Consider the following 22936-nt stretch of genomic DNA (forward strand, 5'->3'; position numbering starts at 1 on the left):
TTACCTCTGTCAGCCAAGCCAGAAAATTGGCTGTGCAATACAAGCTAGATACTGCCTCTGTAGTGCTTCAGGAGAAACCAATTACACAACAACAACAGAAAAGGTACCCATGGGTTAATCCTTGTAGTTTAATTTTCCTATGGGTCAGAAAATTACACAATTACATGCTCATATCTTTCTTTTCTTTCTTTCTTTATCTCTCTCTCTGTCTCTCTCTCTTTTTTTTTTCTTTTTATAAAGAGGATGAAAAACGCAGGAAACGGGAAAATCAGATGCATCTTGACCGCTTGCGGGCACTCCTCATTTTAACTTTCATACTGCTGATGTTTCGATTCACGGTCAGTGAGAACAGAGAAGGGACCAACATTTCCTGGAATTACTTTGTGAATGAGATGCTGGCAAAGGGGGAGGTCCAGAGAATTGAAGTGGTTCCAGAGAGTGATATTGTGGAAGTTTATCTACACCCAGGAGGAACTCCGCACGGACAAGTTGTGAGTGACTTTTACAATTAGAATGAATAATCTTAGATTAAACTGTTGAGAAGAATTGGATTAAAGAATATGCCTTCAATTAAACTCTAGCTGGTAAATTGGCCCTTCTGTAATTTTTCTCTTCCTTGTATTTGAAGTTCTGGGGACTTCTGCTGCTTATATTGACTTAGAATCTAAGATTTTTCTGTTTTTTAATTGTAAGAATAATTAATATTTAGCTGTAAGAAAATCTTAACAGATGTTCAAGAAGCTGGAAAAATTCAGTGGTGGTTCTTTACCAGCTGAGTGTAATATGACCAAAGGCATCTAGAAGATGATTGTAAATTCTTATTACTCGATCTTGTTTCAAATATTTTCTCCTATTTGGATATTAGTTTAGGTAGGAAAGACCAGAGGCATTCCTAACTCCCTTTTTAGTCCTAGTATCCTTGTTATCATCTTACAGGTTTGTTGCTGCAGTTGACAAAAAGCTACAACTTAAGGTTAACTGTTGTCTGACTTATCCATGTTGTGCACCTCTCCTGCTCACTGCCGCGTCTTTATTTTCCAATATAGTCCTCTTGATTTCATGTCCCCAGAACGTTACCCTGCTGTACACGATGCGGGTGGCAAACATTGACAAGTTTGAAGAGAAGCTGAGAGCTGCGGAGGATGAGCTGAATATTGATGAGAAAGAGAGACTCCCCGTTTCCTACAAACACCCTGGCTTTTATGGAAAGTATGATACAAACTCGTGCTTACTGTTGGTCTTACGGCAACATCTCTCACTCGGAGAAGAAAGTCTTTTTACTAAATGTTGTATAAATGAAGAACAAAAAAGTGTTCCATGTTTTGGAGCACTTAGTCTGCCTTTTGGAAATAGGCTTGCTCTAGATGTGTCCTAGTATTTCAAAAGTAGGGGTCCCAAGGAGGTGGCTAGAGCTGCGCCATGTGGTAGACCAAAATGTTTAGAGTCAGTGTCAACAAGTCTGAGTAAAGTCTGTATCAGCTGCTGCAAGTTCTTGCAAAGCTGAACACTTCTTTGTCCTCCTAATCAATAATTAAAGTGCAGTGTCTGGTTGAAATCCTGACTCCACAGGCTCAACAGTTGTGATGTTACATCCTGGTCTACAGAAAATGTCAGTGATGCAGTGAGCATTCCCCCGCTAAAGTGCTCTGAGGAAGGCCTGTGTCAGTTGTTCAGTCTGTAAAAATAAACACCTAGTTTTGGCCTGTTTCTCCAGCAGCTGCAGATCAGAGACTAGCATGCGCTGGCGTTGGCTCCAGCTGCGAGCCGCATGCTGAGCAGAGTAGCTTTGATTATGAGACACAAGAAACGTCAATGAGAAATGAGTACTTCTCTTAGTTTTACAGTCCTATTCTGTTACCTGAAACCAAGAACCTTTGTTTAAGGGAAAAAAATCAACAAAACTCAAAGCTTTTAGTTCTGAAATAAGGCTATAATGAGTAACAAAAGGAAAAAAAAAATCTGTCAAAGACTTTGAGAGTGCCAGCTAGACTCTATTTTGCATTTTTGTATGCTGTTCTAGTGTTGTGTGGTTGTTTGCTGCTGCTGTGGTTGATGTGCCCTTTTCTATTAAGGCTGGCAGCTTGTTCTTGGAAAACAGGATTTATGGGGTCCAGAGTACAAAACAGACCTGTAAAGCTTATTCACTGGGATACTGAACAAGTCTAGGAGCTCTGCCACTCTGGCAGCTGTTGCCCTGTTGTAGTAAGATGCTTTCTGTAAGTGTGCGGAGAGACCTGAGCACAGGGAGAGCTCTCAACTAATTACTTATCCTAAAGCACTTGAGAGATGTAGTGCAGAAATCTTGTCTGCTAAGAACTTCCCTTCCCTGAAAATGGAGAAAAACAGCTTCACGCTACTATAATTATCTTCCAAGATGACCTGGTCACCTGCTTGTGCACCATGTGAAGTGGAGGTGTACATCATCTTTTCTCAGGAGGTCATGGGGATCAGAGCATGGTGTCTTTTTGGAGGTGGGGATGACCAGCGCATGTAACTCTTCCTCTTGGAGGCCCTACTTCAGTGTGAGACATGCCTAAATGGCATGTTCAGCTATGAATAGATATCTGGACAGGATATTGTCTAGTTGCTTGACCTCTGGACTGCTTTTACATACTGTAATACATAGTTTATATGAAAATTAAACTTTTTATTTATTTGACCATGCAATATGAGATCTTTAGCTGAAATTCAGAATTTGCCAGTTTTTGTCAAACTTTTGCATACCAGAAATGAGAAGTTAAAACCAGCCAGGAGCATGGGCTGCTTCCCTAGCCCCCAGAAGGAGATTCTTCAAAGAGATGTTATAGGGTTTGTATTCTTTTGGGAGCCTCCAGGATCTGGAACCTTAACCTGTGAGGTGCAGAGCACTCAGAGCTTGGATTCAGTTCTCTCTGAGATACGGGCACTCGGTTTGTTTCAGAATTAATCCTCTGTTTGCACAGTTGACAAATTGGAGGTGACTTTCAGTTCCCAGTGTTGCCTAGGATCTCTCACAGAGAAGAAATAAACACAGCTGGGTGTATGGCACATGCTGGTCCCCTTGCTTCAGTAAATCATCCCTTTGTGAGGGGCGGAAGACACGCTCCTTGTTTAAAGATAAGAAGCAGAAGTGTGATGAGGCCAGATGATTTGACAGGGTCAAGCAGGGCGTCTGTAACAGAACAGGGAGCTGAGTTATGGTCCCTGAGATCCCAACCTGTCATCTGGCATGTCTGATCATTTTTCCTCCTATTAAAAAAGCATCCAGTGTTTGGAGCTCACAGGGTATTTCATTCTCAGCAAGTTTGTCCTGTAACTGTGTTAGATCTGCAGTGTTGTCTCTGTTCCACGTCTCCTTTCTCATGTGATTAGCATTGCAAAAGATTCAGAAAATTCATTATATTGGTTGCTGTAGCACTTTCTTCTGACACAAGGGACTTCGAAGAAGCTCGGCCAGGGAGGGCCAACCAGAATAGACAGAGCAGCTTCTTAGTGGCTGACTTGTACTGGGATTTTCCCCAGGATTGAGAGAGGAGGTATCTCCTAGTGTTGCCAGCCAGAGATCTGCTGTGGCAAACTGTCTCTGCCTGGATTGCTGGTCCCATTGAATTCTTGTCTGGATGTAATTCAACTGCCTGAAGGTTGTATTTATTTGTTTCATGAGCAGCAGTGCCTCTGAAAGGGATGGTAAGGTAGAATTTTTTCCACAGCTGCAAGCAGTATTTGCCAGCATCCTCTGTTTAACTTCTTAGATTATGTAATTGTTGGGTTTCCTGTTATATATAAAACAAAAAGTGTGTGTGTATATATGTGTACGTGTGTATATATACACACATGTACAGTTATACAAGTATAAATATATATATATAAAAAAGTTAAGGTGCCATTTTCTTAGTCATGTCTGCTCGTTGCTGTGCTTCCAGCCTAAATGCCAGGATCTTTAAAATACTGAAAATAGCTACATTGAGTAATATTTACCAAGCTAATAATACTTCTTGTGGCCAAATGCTTCAGTCTGTACCTGACTTGCTTTTGTCCTTTCAGTGACGTGATTTCCCTGATAGTGACACTTGTGGCTGTGTCTATGTTGTGGAGCATCTTTCGCCTTATCAGGGTGGCAAGCCGGGTAGGAGGATTCAATGCCTTTGTGAGTATCCTAGATCTAGACATTGTTTTGCAGCCTGTGAGCAGTCTTGTCTTCTGCTAGCCTGATTTCCTCCCCTTTCCCCAGTAAAGTCAACAGAGGATGAGATTTAAGCGATGCTAAGGACTCTGCAGTCTTGATGCATCTTGCATCTTTTCCTGCCCTGATCATCTGATTAGATTGTACAGTAACTGGCCTTAGCTGAGGCCCTTTCTTTCCCCAATGACAGGAAGGGCTGAGCTCAGTGAATTTGCAGTCCAGTTTGCTCTGCTATTTTCAAAGCTTACTAATGAGTTGCAGCTGCAGATGGTGTTTTTCACTGGGTCCTGCCAACATGCCTCCCATACAGCCAGGAGTAGGAATCACTTGCTTTCTGCAAAATGACTTCTCAATTTATTAAAAAAATAAAAACGTTCAAATTCTGGACTTCATTATGTGTTGGCTGCTACTCCTCATGCCTCACTTGCAACATCAGTCAAATCTCCTACTTCTCCCCTCCACCCTTGCCTGGATCAGCTGATGAAACTCTGTAGAAATATGCCCCGGTGCACTGGCAACGACCACAGGGACTTTGGGATGAAAATAGTGGTGAATTCAGTCCCCTGTTACGACGCTTCCCACTAGATCTCCTATGCAGTTTTCTTCTGGCTCTGAGTTCCACTTTATACAAAGGGGTGCAGCTGCTTGGAAGCAAAGAATAGTTTAAAAAAGTGTTGAGTAATGAGGGCCTTAAGGACTAGATTCTGTCTTTGCATAAGTGGGGACTGCTGGGCCTTGCACATATGACTCTGCTTGGAGAAGCCTGTGTTTCTAAGGCCCGAGAAGCTATAGACTTTTCCTCAAAGAGAAGAAAATCCTAAGTAGCTGTTTTCAGCAGAATATAATGAGCAGTTACAAGGAGAGTGTTCAACTAAATTGTTGTTTTGACCGTTGCTGTGGCTTAACACATACAAGGAGACTGAAATATGGTGCCTCTTAAATTTGATAGCCTGTAGTTCCATCTCCGGGTTGTGTTGTAATAGAAACTGGTAGCAGTATTGGACAGCGGTGCAAAGTGTCTATTTCTAGTCATTTACAAGAAAGTATTGACAGTTATTTACCATCAATACATATTTCTCAAAACTACGCCTATTCCACACATATTAAAGATCAAAGCACTTAAAAAATAGGGGTGCAGATCCCAATTAAGGTTTTGAGCATTCTGCACGTACTTAATAAGTATCCTTGCTGAGTGTACAGGGAATTTGAGTTAGATTATGTCAGGAGTGTTGCTGCAGGCTTATGCTGTCTGTTACCAGTGAAACATGGATAAAGTTTGAGTCAACAGTCTTGTAGTCTGGCTGTGAACAATTTCCAAAGCAGAAGATGGTAAAATACCGATGCATTAGTAGGCATTTGTTGGGGAGGGCTGATACCTGTGCTCTGCTGTCTCCTAAAGTACGTCAAACAGCCTTTTCAGACTGTTGCCTCGTCCAAAGTCAGAGCACATCTTCATTATTTGTACTGCCTTCCACAGAACCAGCTGAAAATGGCTCGTTTCACTGTTGTGGATGGGAAGTCTGGAAAAGGGATTGGTTTCAAGGACGTAGCAGGAATGCACGAGGCCAAAATGGAAGTCAAAGAATTTGTGGATTATTTAAAGGTAAGAACTTTACACCTGTCCTGTAATGGAAGTGGAGTGGATGAATCTGCCGTGCAGCCTTCATAAGAGCTTCTCCCATTTTCTGGGTTTCTGTTCTAATGTTGATCATGATTATCTGTGCTGAAAACATTAGGTTAAAAGACAGACGTGCCCATGCTCACCTGTTGTTTGACTGACAGTGCCAGGATTGTATTAGATGTGCTGAATTCTCTCCTCTGCCTTTTCTTCACCCTACAAAAATAGAACAAAATAAGTGCTTGCTGCCCATCTGAGATAGCTGGGCAACCTGGGGAGGTGGGTATATTTTTCTCCTCATCCTGCATCATACTGAACAGCTTCTGCTTAAATAGGCTGACAACTCTTTATGCTGTGATCAACATGACTCAATCTCTGTAGTTCCAATTCTGTAATAGAGTGCAGAGATAGCTGCTCCTGTTGGGAGCTCAGAGTTGATCAGAATGGAAAAAACAGCAGAAAGCTCTGGGAGGCCACAGTCTTCTGCAGATGTTTCGTGTGAGCTGTGGATCTGACAGAGCTGTGTTGTGCTTATAGAGTCCGGATCGCTACCTTCAGCTTGGGGCTAAAGTTCCCAAAGGTGCCTTGTTACTTGGACCACCAGGCTGCGGGAAGACCTTGCTGGCGAAGGCAGTGGCTACAGAAGCGCAAGTGCCATTTTTGGCCATGGCGGGCTCTGAGTTTGTGGAGGTGATAGGAGGTAAGCTCCTCAGGAGGGAGGGAGCAGGGATTAATTGGTCTGTTGTAGATTTGGAAAATGCTAGCCGGACCTCTTGCAAAAAACAGACTTTTAGCCTGTTTTTGCATGGGGAGCTGAGTTGGGTATTTCTGTTGAAGATGCATAAGGTTTTCGGTTGTAGGTGGTACTTGGTTACCTAGAACCTAAAATGCATGTCCTCTGTACTGCTAGTTGCTTGCTTCTGACACTGTGCAGCCATGGTTCTTCACCTGGAAGCACTTGCCTCTGACTGCCCTATATTGTTAGTATTTCCAAACTACGGTCATCAGCAGAAGCTGCCTTCCTTATGAGAATGCTGATGGATTTTTCAGTGTAGAACCGTGGCTTCTTTTTACTTTGGGATTTCCATGTTCCTCCTTTTCTTCCTTCCTCTTTGATCTCTTAAGACCAGACAAGGGTCTGTGTGAAGGAACATGCGGAATATTTGAGCTTCTGACCCATGGAAGGAACAGGAATTCATACTTGGAGCTGGGATCAGAGCTCCTCTTACAGCAGCTGTGAGGGGTTCCTGCAGTTTTGGGAGCTGAGTAAAAAGCCAGCATGATCCAGGAAAAGCAATGCCTTAGGACTAGAGATAGGAGTTCTGTGACTGTATCTTTGTGCCTGGAGTGTAGGGAGAAAAACTGTCAGGCACTGAGGGTTTGCCCAGAATTGGGTGTCTCCCCGGGGGCTGGCATCCCTGCTCTCCAGCTGTGAGGCTCAGTTCTTCTTCCCTTTGCCCTGTAGGTCTTGGAGCTGCCCGCGTTCGGAGCCTCTTCAGAGAAGCCCAGGCTCGGGCCCCCTGCATCGTGTACATCGACGAAATCGACGCCGTGGGCAAGAAGCGCTCAACCAATATATCTGGTTTTGCCAATGCTGAGGAGGAGCAGACCTTAAACCAGCTGCTGGTGGAAATGGATGGTGAGTGTTGTTTCTCTTTGCCTGTCAGCAATTGGGTCCTTGTTGCCTTAGAGATTGAAGTTGTTGGCTTACGCATCTTTTTCCTGCTTTAAGTTGTCAGACTTCAACATTCTTTTCCTGCTGAAGTATTTATAGTTGCTTTAAAACATACCTCACTCCCTTCTTCCCTGGGACAAGACTAGCTTACACTTCACAGCCTGTTCAGGGCAAAGCCCAGCCCTGTAGCTTGATAATGTCCTTTCTAAAAGGCCCTTTGCATGGCAAGTGATAACTGTCTTTCAGATTGCTCCTTAGGGGAGGGTCTGAGGCCCTAAAAGGCAGGGCGTTTTTTCCTGTGTGGACCCCAGTGTGGCCTTGCCTAGTCTTTCTCTGATTTCAGGGGTAGTTGTATCATTCACCTGAAGTGGGTCCTTTCTCTGCTTTCTCCCCCTTCTCCAGCTGCTGTGAAGAGCAGAGGAGAAGGAACAGCTACTCTTCAGCACAGGGTTTCTGGAAGTTGTGTGCCCAGTGCTTGCTTTGCGCTGCCCCCACCCCATTCCCTGCAGAATTCTCAGGAATCTCCTCAAACGCAATCTGCATCTGCATGCCCCATCTTTAGTCCCTGTTTGTGAAGGCTCTGTATCATACTGCTTTTCCTCTGTCACTGGAGAATTAGGCAGGACTACTCCAGAGCTGACAGTGTCTGGGAAGTAATTGGGCTTAGGACAGATGTCTGAGCATGTGCTGTGACTAGGTTGTGGAGATAGCCCTCTTAAAATCTAGACTTTTATGCAGGCTCTAAAGAGTTTTGGGCTAGATCTAGTAAATTTAAAACCCTGGAGCCAGCTGGTTTGCTGACTGTACTCCAAAGAGTTTGTGTCAGATGAGTGTAGTGTCGCATCCAGAGTGAATTTGTACCAATGACCACGTGTGCATCCACTTGCTCATGAAACCAAAACAAAACATGCATTGGAGATCGTGGCTGGCAGAGGGCAGCAACCCCAAAGGCTCTTACTGTAGTAAATGGCTTCAGTTCAGCAGCATGTTTTCCCACTGGCAATTGGAGAGGAATAACTTACAGTACTGGGGAACCAAAAGAAAGTGAATTGGCAGCAAGGGCACTACTATGTTTAGAGGGTAACATTTAGATCCAGCTGGCCATTAAGTAGTCTTTAGTACTTGTTCTGTTCTGTCCAAGACAGGTAGTTTTTTATAGCCTGATAAGCTTTAAAGTTTAGTTGTCCCAGAGGGAAATAAGCAGTGTAATATATTTCTTCTGTTGTCCATTGGCAGCAACTCTAACATTGCCTGCTTGGATACAGGATCCCCATCAAAATAGGGAGTGATAAGCCTTGCAAGCAAGTCCTGGTTTGATGCCACGCTTCTGGATTGTTTCTGGCTGTACTGCGTCTGAAGTCAGCCCTTTTCTCAGACACTTTCACACAAATGTCAAAGACTGATCCTTTGGCTGTTCTTGGTCAGGACTAAGTCTGTCAGAGCCTGCAGCACTGACCCAACTCGCCCTGCTTCTGTTGCTAAATCTTATTGCAGAGCTGGGTGAGGGATAAACTACCTGCCCATCAGGGAGTGGTTGTATCAGTCTGCTGTTTTGTGGGACAGCTGTGGTGTGGTGTTTTCTTTTTTCCTTGGCTATAACTGACATTCTCTCGTCAGACTCCTCAGATGAAAAGTTAGAGTCCTGCACTAAAAGCATCTCTCCTTCTCCAGGCCTTAGGGGTTAAAACTGCTAGCACTTTTTACTGAATGTTTGCAGTGAAGTGGAGGGTGCAGCCGTGCTGAAGTAGACATTTCCTGTGGTTCCCCAGCAAGGCTGCCTTCTGGAAGTTGCTCTGGGGTGAACCTTCTCTTCTCAAGGAGAAAAGCTGGGACTTAAAAACATTTGCAGCAAAGGGTGTAGAAGTTCCTCCATAGTGCACACAAGATGATGTATAACTTTGGATCTCTGCCCTTGCTGCAGAAGAAGGAGACACTAAGCTAGAGCACAGCGTGGTGCACACAGGGCAGAGTGGTCCTGCTGAACAGAGATCTTCCAGACCTCTCTGCTTCAGGCCAGGCTCCATAAACTTTTTGAAGGAGAGGAATGAGTTTTAAGTAGCTCCTAAATAATCAGACAGGAATCCAATTATCAGAGGAACATCTTTGAAGAACATAGTGCCATGTAGATATCAGAAATCACCGTAAATGTGTGTGCAGTTCCGTGGGATTTCGCACTTGTACTGACTTTTAGGAAACTTGGCCAAGCATGTACATTTACTTGGAGTGAACATAACTGTTTACAGTTGTATCTGTATAGTAGATATCTTGATGGAAAAGGCTGGTAGTGATGCATAGAATAGCAACAGTCCCAGATTTGATGGGGGTTTCTTTGGTTTTTTTCTCTTTTCTCCTGACAGTTACTGGGTAAACTGGGAACAAGGTAACACTGAATCAAAATAAGGCCCATCTGACTGTTCAGGAATAGGTAGTCTGTGCAATCTGCATCTCTGTGCAAAAAATGAAAATGGCTGTGATTTCTTCCAGTCTGTAGAAATTAGGTGCAGAATTAGAATTAGAATTTCTAGAGTGTTTTTGGGGGGGAGTGGGTGAGTCTTAATTCAGAAATTAGGGCACAATTCCCTTTCAAAGTGAGTTTAGAACACAAATATTTTCCATATATGCTTTAAAAGTCCCTACAAAAGCAACTTGCTTGTTATGTGCTGCCTAGTTGTTTGTTTATAAGTTTGTATTGCCTAGTTATTTATTCATGTCTCATACAGATCATGTACTAAGTCCTTCATTTTGCTAAGTGCTTTATCAAACACATGCTAAAAAATAGCCCAAGGAGCTTGCAATGTCAAATGAGAGACAGCTGGCAAGGACTGTCAGGCTAGTACAAGAAACATGGACTTAATATTGGCTTGTACTCATAAGCACTGATCTTGGCACATGTTACTGGAGTGTTATCTAACAGAGCATGTTACCCAAATGTACACTGCTGAAGTGTTATGTGCATCATGGCAAAATCAAGTTTTCAGGAGAATGGTGCATAAGGTTTTGGGGAGGTTAACAGTTCTATGCAAGCACAAGTGGAAGAGTGGTAAGTGTTTGTGATGAGGAAGCCTTGAAATGGAAGGGTAAGACCTCTGTTGTAGCTGTCTTTAGCTTAAATTGATCGCTGAACTTCTGGAAGGCAATAACACAGAGCTGAGTTCAGTTATTAATTTCAGGGAGGAAAAGTATAGAAGGAGATCTGTGGATAGTCAGCTTACCAGTGAATGTTGAATTTCTGTGTCTGAGTGAGATTACTCAGAGGTAAGGTAAAGAAAAGGAAGGTCAGAGCTGTATGGGAACCCCCTCTGCAGGCTAGAGGAAGGATGAGGACACCAAAAAAAAAAAAGCCATTATGCTAAGCTGTATGGCATGAATGTGTAGTTCGATGCTTGGTACTTCTGGTATGCAGATTTCAGAGTAATCATAGTGTTCTTCTACAAGCAGCCTTGGTTTCCTTCACTCTGACAGCTTTCTTCATATTCTGGAAGCAGCAGGGATCTGGTGGGAGAAGGGGAGGGATGGGAGGGACCCTGTGTATACTGAAGCCCTCTAAAAGGAGAGTGACATGGGTACTAGAGTCTTTGTCAGAACAGGTACCTGGTTTGAATAGTGAATCTTCACATGCAAACTGCAAACAAGCAGAAGAGGAATGTAACCCAAACATCTCCTCTCAAATGCATTCAGAACAGAGGAGCTTGACGGTCCCGGTCTGATCTGTGTTTTGTGAATGAAATGTGGGACATCTTTCAGCAGCAGCTCTTCATATGCAGTCCTCAGACAAGACCTCCCTCCCAGAGTTAGGCTGTTGTGTATGCTTCTGCCTAAAGGCTTCCCTTACAAAGGTGGTGCTGTCATTGATGCTGCATGCAGATGATGCCCAAAATGCTTTTGAACAAACAGCTGTAAAATTACCCAGTGTAATAATGCAGATGAGATGCCCATCCGAGTAACGTGCTCTGTGTCTGTGGGGAAGCAGGGCACTTGCCAATTCAAGTGGATCTTTTTTTCCTTTCCTTTTGAAGTGGCTTCAGTTACAAGCACTGCAGATATGAAGGCTCTCTTCAGGCTGAATTTTCATTGCTGTTTTTAACTTGTTGATATGACTGAGGTGGTGGTTTCATAGACTGTTCGTATGACTGATGCTTGCCTGTCGAAGCCAAAGCCTGTGACATGCCAGGTGACATTGCATTGGGAACAAACGTGAATCAGAGGCTGCTGCGGTAGATTTCATGGAGCTGTGTTTCACCCTACTGGGATGCATGCTGAGAGCAAGTGGGGCAAAAGCTAAGGCAAGAAGGATGCGTTCCGTGGTTGTTTTAGCTGTTCTAATAGTTGGACCTATTTTAAGATTGAGTCTTCCCAGCTGCAAAGCAGATAATGTGTTGTACTGTCTAATCTTGCCGTGTGAATGAAGCTTGTTATCCCCCAAGTGCCTGCCAGTCTCTCTGCTTATTTGTCACACTCCAAAGTGCACTGTAACACACGCCTGAAGGATCGTGGGTTTTGTCGTCTTCAGGAACTTATTTAGACAGCATCCTGCAGGGAGGAGGAACTGAGGTTTGCTATAGCACAAGCTGAAAGAGCCAGTCTTTTGACTTACCTCTAGCTTTAATCTGTCTGCTGAGCTCTTGCACATTGACACATTTGGCAGCTCTTCCGGTGGAGCTGGAGAGAGCTGCAACTCACCTGGCTTACGTGCGTAAAGCTGCCTCTCTGCAGCATGTGACTTGGCAGCAAAGGAAGCACACGAGACTAACGCGTCCTTTCCCTGGGAAGCTGCTCTATGCCAGGGCTGTCAAATCTGCTGTAAGCAGGTGACTCATACCCGGGGGCCTCTGCTGGAATGTAAAAAATAAGCAGTGTGGTTCAATGACTCAACTTGATCTCTTCCTTCCCACCCAAGCGACGCAGCCACCTGCCCCTCTCTGTTTTCCTCCAGCTGTTAGTGCTCTGGCTTCCCCAGGAAGGCCCGTCTGCCTTTGATGCCTCCATACTGCAGGCTGCTCTCAAAGACAAAGGGAGCATCAGGATTTACAGGCTTTAAGACCTGGAGACAAAACCTTGCCTGGCTGTGGCTTGAGCTCGTGTGTGCTAATCGCCACTGCAAAGCTGTTTGGTTGCATTCCGCCCCTACCTACACGAAGTCTGCAAGTTCTGCAGGATTGATCTTTGCACAGATCTCCAGTGTGCCTGGGTGCCTTTTGGGTGATAAAAATTGAATGAAAAGACAGCAAATTACTCTAACAGACCCCTTGCTGGATGGCAAGGCTGTGTCCTCTCTTTTTGCACTAGTCTGAGCTGGTCAGAAGAAAGCCTGTCCCTTCCTCGGTGATCCTCGTGGCCTGTCCGTGATGGAGGATTGAAAGTAAATGAAAGCAGAGAGTGCTTTCCCCAGGAATATTGGGGAGGGAAGGGTTATTTCAGCCAACAGTGATATTTGCTCAACCTGTGACTAAATGAGCAGGAACTGACATAAGGTCGGGGCTGAGAGGGCATATTCTAACCTGTCAGAATAGAGATTCTGTTCTGGTTTCCAGTTGGAGCAATTTCCAGTTGTGGCAAAAAAAAAAAAAAGTTTTAAGCTGGAGATTAAGTGAAAAGGGAATTTCAGAGTGCCTGTGATGACCAGAGACTGGGTTTGATGACTTGGGAGGTCCCTTCCTGTCTCATGTTCCTAACTGAAGAGGAGGATACTTCCTCAGCCTCAGCTGCCCCAGAGGATGCTGCAAGCGCAGTGCAGCTTTGTGATGAAGCTGCGTAAGATGCTCTCTACATCCTGCCCTGTCCCATCCCTTTGTGTGCTTGCAATGCAGTATCATTGCGATAGCGAAAACCTTCACTCTTGTTTGTACTTGTTTTGCTCCAGGAATGGGGACCACAGATCACGTCATAGTGCTGGCTTCTACCAACCGTGCCGATGTCTTGGATAATGCTTTGATGAGACCTGGGAGGCTTGACAGGCACATCTTTATTGATCTTCCAACGCTGCAGGTATATTCCACCCGCTGCCCTGTCCTTCCCATAGTGCTAATGATTCAGGTGTCCCAGTCTTTTACTTGCTGATGATTCACTGGCCTGGTAAAGGCTGAGCTTGGTGAAGATAGAGATGGCAGGCTTATGATTGCCTTTGTTCTTATTCCTGTGCCCTAAATCAAAGAGCTGACATGCTAATGCACGTGTTTGTTTCTCTGAAATGACAACTCGCTGTTTTTAACTGTCTGCGCTTGCTCTGGTATGGGCTTTGGCAGCAAATTCTTCTGTGAGGTTCTCTTTGCCATGGAGATGCAGAAATGTGTGTGTCCTCTCTCCAGGAAATCAGGAACTACCTAATTGGCAAGTTAACTTGTGCTGCTTGTGTGAGGAGAGCTCAAATTGTAATGTGCCTTGAGCACCATTTGTCATGTCGGTTTAGCATCCTCACTATCCTCATCAGGCTCCTCATTTTCCTTTTCTCAGCCTGTTGAGTGCCTTTCTCCTCTGAATGCTTTTAGATCCGTTTGCTAGGGTAGTCCAGCATGTCTGCTATGTTGACAATTGTAGCACAATTTTGAAAATAAGCTCAGCTGCAGTGAAGATGTGCGTGGTCTGCCAGCGCAGGCTCCTCTTCTTCCATCTGTGCTTTACTGTCATCCTCGGAGTTTTCAGTTAAAATACCTTAAATGCCTGATGCAATCTGGCACCGGAAGCATGAACTGTGCAGCTGCCCTGAAGGAGGAAGGGAAAAACCCTGGCGACTGAGGCCGTTGTTCCCGTCAGGATCTCCTGGACCAGCTGAATGAGTCACTCCCTGGCTGCTTGCCAGCTGTCGCTTCCCCCCCCCCACCTTCGTCTGGGAGGTGGTCACAGGCTGGGTAGCTGGTAGATGGGGTCTTCATTCAGTGCAGAAGGGAGCAGGCAGAGGTGCTCTGAGCTCCTTCTCTGCAAGTGCTGTTATGGCAAAACAGAAGTTAAAAGACCACAGTGAAAGTTAGGAGGGGAGAGTGGCCCTGGGAGAGAAGGCAGTGACTCACCCACCATAAGCCTCCGTACATCTGTTCTGAATTTGAGAACTGGGAGTTTATCAGGACTCTTGTAGGACAAAAATGTTGTAAGAACGGCCCTGCCCTCTGGTGGCAGTGTCACTGTCCCCACTGCCAGAGCCGGGCTGCTTCTTTGCTGCTTGTGACGGATGGCAGTGACTCTGCTGTATTGCAGAGGCTCGCTGGGCCCAGATGTTCCTTTTTTTGCAAATGCTTTTTCCTTTACAGGAGAGAAGAGAGATCTTTGAGCAGCACCTGAAGGGTCTCAAGCTGATCCAAGATGGCAGCTTCTACTCACAGCACCTTGCTGAGCTGACTCCGGGCTTCAGTGGTATGACATGCTGCATCCTTGTTGGGCCTGTCTACCTGCTTCCACACTTGCTAGTTATCCAGTTCAACCTGGGGCTTTTTGTTTGCTCTGTTTTAATAGGGTGTTTTGGTCTAAAAGGCTTTTTTTTTTTCTTCCTCAAGCCTTCTCCAGCTCTGCTGAAACAGTGGGAACCAAACCTTCTCCCTAGTGAATGGAGCTGTGATGAACAATTGTTCATGGTTATTTTCAATTTTCTGAGACTTCTGGGACTAACAGGGCGTGGGGGTAGAGGAAAAATAAGCTTCTGTAGTGCCTGGGATCCTCATTCCCAAGGGGAGGAACCACTGCTTGTGGTCTTGTCCAAGCTGCTGTTGAGGGTGTGGTTGTTACACTTCAGCTCACTGAGAAGGACTCTTAAGCTGGTAATTGTTATTTATTTCTCCTATCATTTTAGTTTCCTAATAACACACATTCTGTTGGTCAGGGTAAAAGTTGGAGAGCTCTGGCTCCTGCACTGAGCCTGTTTTCAGGGTAGGTCCCAGGGAGCCTGAAACAGTGCTGAGTAAGGGGCTCCAGAGTTCCTGTTTATGTGGAGTTCCTGGAATATCCTTTCTGGGTTTCCCCTCTAACAGGCCCCAGCACGCTGCCTCTTCGTGACTTCTTTCAGCAGCCCCCCGCCACCATCACCCACACACACAAACTCGGAACAGATGTTCTTTCTCTTCTGCACAGAGGTTTGTGCGGTTGCTGTATGAACAGTGCGGCAGCCCATGCCAATCTGGACTGCCCACGCCACTTCTCTGTTGCTGAGAGCCAGCCTTGGCTTTAGCCTTTTAATTGATTGCTGAACTCTGTCCTGTGTGTGGCAACACGGTGTTCATTGCCAAGGCAGTTGTATTGTTCAAATCCAACATAAACACCATGGATGAAGTTTGCTCTGTTCCCAGGGAACAAAGAGGAACTTGCAGTGCAACTATTTGAGTTCCTTAGGTCCTCCTCCAGATTGGTTCTTGCCTCTTCTGTCCCCTGGAATGTGTGTCACATAAATGTAATGTAATTCTTGTAAACTTTTGCCTATAGGAGCTGACATAGCAAATATATGTAACGAAGCTGCTCTTCATGCTGCCAGAGAGGGTCACAAATCCATCGATACTTTCAACTTTGAGTATGCTGTGGAAAGAGTCATTGCAGGTAGGTGATCTGACCATTTCTGTTGTTGTCTTCCTAGTGTGTATCATACCTGTTAGGAGAAGGCTAAAATGAGTGGGTTAAGTTCCAGGAAGGCAAATGGGTCCTAACTGTGTTCCCACCTGTAAAACTGTCCTGAAGATTGCAAAAAGTTCTCTAAAGAAGACTCCAAGTGGATCTTTCTTCCTGAATCTGCAGGCAGCCTGAACTGATAGCTCGGTGAAGATGGTCAGTAGCCAAATTGTAAAGAGGGGAGCTCAAATCTGGGTGGGTTTTCTTAATTTAAAAGAAGTTTAAAAAATCTAAAGAGTGGAAGTATCTCTAGGTTTTTCGTTGCTCCTCTGGACACCTGCTGCATAAACATGAATAGCAAAATAATGCAAAAAGACGCTTGCGTGGTGTGGGGTTTTTTGTTTTGTTTTGCCTGGAAGTTCAGGCTTTGAATTGACAGAATAAACTCAAAGACAGTGGAGTACTGTTGTCCCTCTGAGAACATCCTGTCAGCCTTTCCCTGTCACTTGCTGTGTAAGTGCCAGCAGAGGAACCTCTTGAGATTACCCTGTGGCTGTATATTATGGGGAGGAGAGAATAGCTCCTAGAACTCCTGACTTCACCTGAGGGATTTGAATCTAGGGGGTTTTGCTCTGAACTGTCCTGTAGCCAGGCCTTGCTTCTCATATTCAAATGCTGAACTGCTTCCAGGCTGCGGTGTCATCCCTGGGGGTGAGCCTGGGCAAGCAGACTGGTACTCTGTGCTGCTTTGAGTAGGGCTTGTGGAAAAGGATGTTTGTATTGGATCAGTTATTTCCTGATCTTAGAATTTAGTTTTCAATGTTCACTTTATCAGAAAGTGCTTAAATAATTCCTCATTCAAGAAAAGATTTCCTGGCAATTTCACCTAACTTTTAAAACCCTTGGGAGTGCTCAGATAACTGTGACTGCATTTCCACGGAGCCCAAACTGCACTCAACAGCTGTGAGAATGGAAAGCAGCACATCTAGTTGTCCTGCAGAAGTCCTAATCAGCCAGAGAAAATATGTGCTTTACCTTCCCATCTGCAGGGGAGAAAGCACCAAACTCATGGGAATCTGCTGGGCTTTTCATTCCACAATCAACCCTTACCTTAGTTACCCAGACTTGGAGAACAGGGTGAAAAGGCGTTGCTCAGCAAGTAAGATCACAGGGGATGTGTAGCAAAAGGGATATCTGGGATTAATGTGGTGGGTGTTACCGCGTGTGAGTGTCAGCAGTTTCACTGCTGACAAGCTGACCTGTTTCACTAAGGCACTGTGGCCTCTAGGAGGTCATAAAGTCTTTTTGTCGCTTAATTTGATTCCTTCATGTTATCAGGACCTGGCTACTCTTTAGATAGTCTAAAAGGCCCTAATCTCTGCTACAGGCCTACATATTAAATGTTGCCTTGCCAAATAATAGGGATGCTTCTGGGTCTCACAATTCAGAGGGCATTTCAGCTGCTATAAAAGCTTTTTTTGAAAGGATACTACTGTGCTTTCCATTATAAGCTTCTGGTTTTAATAAGAGTGGTGTTGAATCAAAAGAGAACTTTGCAAGTCCAGAGGCCCTGTCAGCCTTAAAGCTTTGTGTCGCTCCAAGGGAGGAGCGAGAACTCCTCTCTGCGGTAGTCCCCATTGTGTCTTGTCTTTGGGAACAGGGAGCAGCCAGTAAGTCGGGCCTCCTGGGAGCGAGGGAGGAAACCTGCTGGGTGCACAGAGGCATTTAAGGGTTGTCTTTGGAAGATGGAGTGGAGCCTGTGCTCCTGGAGGAGCTTGTGTACTCTGTGTGAGGCAAGCAAAGATGCACCAGGGTAGTTTCCTGGGTTATGTCTCTGCTAAGTGTGATAAGGACAGGCCTTCAGGGAATTCTTCTGCATGGAGCTTGCTTTATGCAGGGAAAGAAACAATCTTTGTAGGCGTACTGTGTGCTGTGGTGAGGAATACGGTCCCTCCCTCCGTCCCAGGTGGTCTGACAAAGAAATGCTTCTGGAATTGTTCAGAGCTTTTATTTTTCACGTGCATGCACACACACACTGCTGAAGGCAGGGTGAGGGGACTGACTCTGACTGATTAAAATCAAGGCTGTTGTGATTAATCTGCTGTTCCATCACCATTGTGCCTTGTAGGGCACAGGTCCCTGAGCAGCAGTTTTACAAGATCTGCCACACTAATTCTGCTGTTTCCTTGTTTAATAAAGCTCTTGACTTTGTTTAAAATTTAATGTTAATAGAATGTTGTTTTCCAAGACATCAAGCAAGCTTGGTGTAATGCTGCTCTTGACTGTGCCTGTCCTACCCCCTACAGCTCCTAGCACTGTGCGGAGACATCCGCTTTAAAGTATCAACACTTTTTTGTGTTCAATGTGCAGAGCTATAATGAGTGCTTGATATGCAGTGTATTCTGTAGTTAACGTATTTTCTACACGCTAGAAGCCTTACTTCCATTCAGCATTTTTTTGAAATCCTAATTGGGCTTATTCTATGTTACGGACTACTGGGCTGGAAAATAGACACTTTCAAAAATCACCTTTTTGGAGGAAGTGTTAAGTGTGAGTTATGGCTTAATTTGCTCATTCTCAGGAGCCTGGGAATAGGCTCATACAGAGCATGCCATGTGTAATCAGAGACATTTCCTGGGTTTGGAGAAAGATTTTTGTATATATTCTTGGTTTTGTGCCGATTTGAACGCTCCTAATGCACAAGGATCTCAGCTGGGCCTGTTCTCTTATTATGGTATATATAATACAACATCTTGCCTCTCTGATATTCTGCCTAAGGGACTGACAGACTGTACAGAAAAATCAGTACAATCCAGCCAGTCTCTGTTTCTCCCAAATGGTGGACTGACTTGTTGCAGAACTGTCCCTGGGCAGAGATATAGTGTAACATGCTTTTAGCAGAGCTGTGAACAGAACCCAGCTTTGCATTTTAGAGATGCGATTTAATCATTACACAAATAATCTTGCATTTGATTTTGTCTGTAAGAGAAAGAGGAGAAGTTTCTGCCAATGTTGTGTATAGTCACATTATATAAACAGCCACCAGGGATGGATTGACGAAGCTTGCTATTCAGCCTGAACTCTTTGGAGTGCAGGTTTGTAGCAGACATGCTTGGATTGCTTTCTGCTGCAAAGACAGAGGGCATCTCTTCTGCAGCATGTAATTGAAGGGCATTTTATTGCCTCTCCCTAGATGGAGTGCAATAGCAAGCTTGCCTGCTGTTCAGCCACAGACTGCGCTAAGTTGTGCACATAGCTGCTCAAGAGTAAGCTCTACTAGTTACACCTACTGCCAGTTTACTTTCTTACCAAATCCTTGTCTGTGTTCCTGCAGGCACTGCCAAAAGAAGCAAGATCCTGTCACCAGAAGAAAGAAAGGTGGTGGCATTTCATGAATCGGGCCATGCATTGGTTGGCTGGTTGCTGGAGCACACTGAGGCTGTGATGAAGGTAACCCAGCTACCAGCTTTGTGTAATGAAGCCTGTCGCTGGGTGAGGAGAGAATCCTTTGGGTTTCCCCTGTCCCAGGCGTGTTCATGGTTCTGCAGCACTTGGGTTAAACTCTACTGCGTTACGCTGGCCTCCATGAGCTTGGAGCTGTGAATACTACAGCAAAACACCAAGTGACAAATCTGCTGTGAGGAAGTCTATTACTGGGCTCCACTGATGATAGTGATTGATCCCACTTTGTGCTGCAAAGCTGATGATCAGCCACTGGAGTAGTCTTGCATTTAAAAGCCAACTGTAAAGCATTCCAAACGTGCCTGCTGGCCACCCCATTGCTGGGTACATTTGGAGCAACTAAGTCTCCTGATGCTGCTGCTCAGTTCATGCATCTCTACCAGACAAAGCACTCCTCTGTGTGTGCATGCATGCGTACATGAGCTCTTCCCCTACCATGACTTGCCAACATGTTGGTGCCAGTTTACCAGTCAGGCCATTCCAGGAGCTGCTCTGAGACTGATCAGAAGAGAAGGGTTTTTTTCGGATTGACAGGCTTGGGAGTTTGCCTGCCTGAAGCTCTTCTCTGTAGAAAAAGGCCTCCCTTCAGGAGCACAGCGTGTGTTCTCCCCCATGCACATCTCCTCCCTCAAAGAGCCTTGACGCTGGGAGAGGGGTGGAAGTGACAAGGGTGACAGCTCCTTGGCATACCACCAGCAGCAAATTCACTGTGAATGACCTATTGTATAAGATGAACTGTTGTTAATTACTCTCAACAAGATGTGGCTGCATTTAATAGATAGGGGAGGTGATTCTTATTTTCTAAAGACATCCCATGTTTCTGCAGGTGGTCTCAGTGACTGGTAGTAAAGCAAATTCAGTTTGGCTTATATCCTCCAAAACCACTCTTAACTCTCAGCATTTCACTGCTTTGCTGTTAAGGACAATTTCCTTTTATTTCTTGCTCTGTAATAGCAAAAAGTGCATGTCTGCCACTGTGAAGGCGGACTTTTCAGTATGGGAACACTGACATGCTGCAATTTTTGGCCCTGTCTCTGTAGATCAGCATGCCTCATGGGGTTTTGACAAATCTCACTGGGAGTGCAGGCCTCTTTCTGTTCTTCCCTCTGTGACAATATTTGGGAGCTCTTTTGTCCTCCGAACTGATGGAGCTGCTCTGTGTTGCAGGTTTCCATAGCCCCTCGAACGAATGCAGCTCTGGGATTTGCTCAGATCCTTCCAAGGGAGCAGTACCTCTTCACCAAGGAACAGCTGCTGGAGAGGATGTGTATGGCTCTCGGAGGGAGAGTGTCTGAGGCCATCACCTTTAACAAAGTCACTACAGGTGAGGAGCTAGACCCTGGCATTGGCAGGTGGAGCTAGTGCTAAGAGGGCCTGAATTTCTGCACTCGCTGCTCTATCCAAGGGTCATCTGAGCAGCACACAGGCTTCCCACCTTGAGGAGCAGGAAGGGATAAATGTTAGTTTGCTTGCTTTGATCTTGGGCCTGCCTTTGTGAGCCTAAAGGTCTCACATTGCAGGTGCCACCACGCTGTCTTAGATTTGTCCTGAAGCCTAAGGCTACAGATACAATTACCTGGTGAGACTTGTGGCTGGTGGGAGAGCCTGGAGTTCTCTGCCTTGATTCCAGCTAGTTGTATCCAAACAGCTAACAGCAGGGCAATGGCAGCTACACACTCCAACATGAGCTAGCTGACAGTGCGTTCACTTAGTGTCCTCAGTAGGTCTTGCAGTACACGTAGTAAGGTCCCTCGGAAGGTGGAGTGTTCACTTCCGTGCACCCCTGCAGCTCCTCTGGTCTCTCAACTAGAGGAACGCATTTTTGTATGGGACATGTGCTCCTCTTGTACTCAGTTCAAAGAGCTGGCAAGCACTGCATCTTCCCCTCTTACCCAGGAGCACAGGATGACCTGAAGAAGGTGACCAAGATAGCCTACTCCATGGTGAAGCAGTATGGGATGGTGCCCAGCATCGGGCAGCTCTCCTTCCCGGACTTGGAGAGTGTGGCTGGAATCGGTCGGCGCCCTTTCAGCCAGGGACTTCAGCAAATGATGGATCACGTAAGGCCACCCCGGTTGTGTGTTCCCATTTGTTCTTTGCTTTTGGCAGTTCATTGAAAAATGCAAGTAACTTGTATCCAAATGCTTTGTATTTGTTTTAGCAGTTAAGTAGTAAATTCCTGCAACTGAGCACTGATCTGTTACATTGTGTTAGGACTATTCAGTGTGGCATTAAGAGCAGGCAAAATCATATAGAGCTGTGAGTTCAGCACAGTAGCACTGTGCTGCCTGGAGCTGCACTGAGTATCAGTGAAATATCCTATAATGTGTAAAACTGAGAGCTGCAGTTGTGATTCCAGTGTGGACAAGGCCCTGCTGAGCTAGGAGGCAGAAGGAGATGCAAATGTGACCTTTGGAGAGAAGGAGAAAGGCTTTGCGGGGGGAGAAGGAAGGATTTGGAGAGACTGTGGTGTAGCTGTGGAACGGAGGACAAGTACCAGGCTAGGGAAAGATTCTGTTGTGCGAAGGTCTCTCCAGGCCCTGAGCAGTCCCATGTATATCTAAGGAGGCCTGCACAATGTTTAGACTACAAGAAGCATGTGGCTTAAAATCTCGGTTGCACAATTTAAATGTCTCCGGTTTCTAGGTCAGGGAGGCTTTCTAAGCAAATGACTGACTGAAAAATCCTAGCCAGTGTTTTGACAGGAAATTGAGCTTTCCTTGATGGGGGAAAAAAAAAAAAACTTTGCCTTAGTTGGAAGGTCAAATGCTGGAAACTGAAAAGCTGTTTGAGAGAAACTGTGGTTATGCTTCCCTGGGATTTGTGCTGAGCTACCTCTTTCGCTAGTGGACAGCCTCCTTAGACTGCTTTTTCTGTCAGCTGGGACTGTCTTGGAGAGCTGCGCTGGTGGAAGAGTTTACTGTTGCTTATCATAAATACTCTTTTGTTCTTTTTTCAGAAGGTTTATATGTGTATTCTATCAGTGGGACCCCCTTTCTATCAGTAGGAAGCCTAGCTCAGTTTGCAAATTCCATCCCTTGGTGCTCTCAATGTCTATCCACAAGTTGTTTGCTGCCACCTGTGCTCCAAATCTCTCTTCTTGTCACTATCTTCTCCTAGGAAGCAAAGGTGCTGGTGGCTCAGGCTTACAGACGCACAGAGAAACTCTTATTGGAAAACCGGGACAAGCTGCAAACAGTAAGCGTTTTACTGGTGTTTCTGGCCTTGCTGCTTTGTGCTCTGTAGCTTGGTTGTTGTAGTGTGTCTATATGGTTCTAGGAAGTCTTGTGGGAGGGGTGCTGGGGCTTGTGTTCCCACTGCTGGGCGTGGGTTACGGTTCACTGCAGATCCCCCAGATTAGGAGTGGGCATTGGGAAGAGTATGTGCCTTCTCCAGCAGTGGATAGTCTGCCTCCTGACACCAGCTGGTATTTGCAGGATGGAGGAGGAGTGCTCTGTCCTGGAGCTGGATGGAGGTGATCGAAAACTAGAATTCC

At 45.4% G+C, this 22936-nt stretch overlaps 1 protein-coding gene across 1 annotated transcript in view; it reads left to right on the forward strand.

Annotated features, from left to right (window-relative positions):
* SPG7 (SPG7 matrix AAA peptidase subunit, paraplegin) overlaps positions 1-22936 on the forward strand; it is a 32034-nt gene that overhangs the window by 6866 nt on the left and 2232 nt on the right. Inside the window, exons 4-16 of the mRNA XM_064519831.1 lie at positions 241-491; positions 1070-1209; positions 4024-4126; positions 5640-5765; positions 6318-6480; positions 7246-7419; positions 13316-13440; positions 14697-14799; positions 15859-15969; positions 19313-19428; positions 20608-20764; positions 21337-21500; positions 22561-22638. Coding sequence (XP_064375901.1) covers positions 241-491; positions 1070-1209; positions 4024-4126; positions 5640-5765; positions 6318-6480; positions 7246-7419; positions 13316-13440; positions 14697-14799; positions 15859-15969; positions 19313-19428; positions 20608-20764; positions 21337-21500; positions 22561-22638 — 1811 coding nt within the window. The remainder of the gene's footprint in view (positions 1-240; positions 492-1069; positions 1210-4023; positions 4127-5639; positions 5766-6317; positions 6481-7245; positions 7420-13315; positions 13441-14696; positions 14800-15858; positions 15970-19312; positions 19429-20607; positions 20765-21336; positions 21501-22560; positions 22639-22936) is intronic.

Source organism: Dromaius novaehollandiae, chromosome 13 (genome assembly GCF_036370855.1).
Source record: "Dromaius novaehollandiae isolate bDroNov1 chromosome 13, bDroNov1.hap1, whole genome shotgun sequence".
NCBI classification, from domain to species: Eukaryota; Metazoa; Chordata; class Aves; order Casuariiformes; family Dromaiidae; genus Dromaius; species Dromaius novaehollandiae.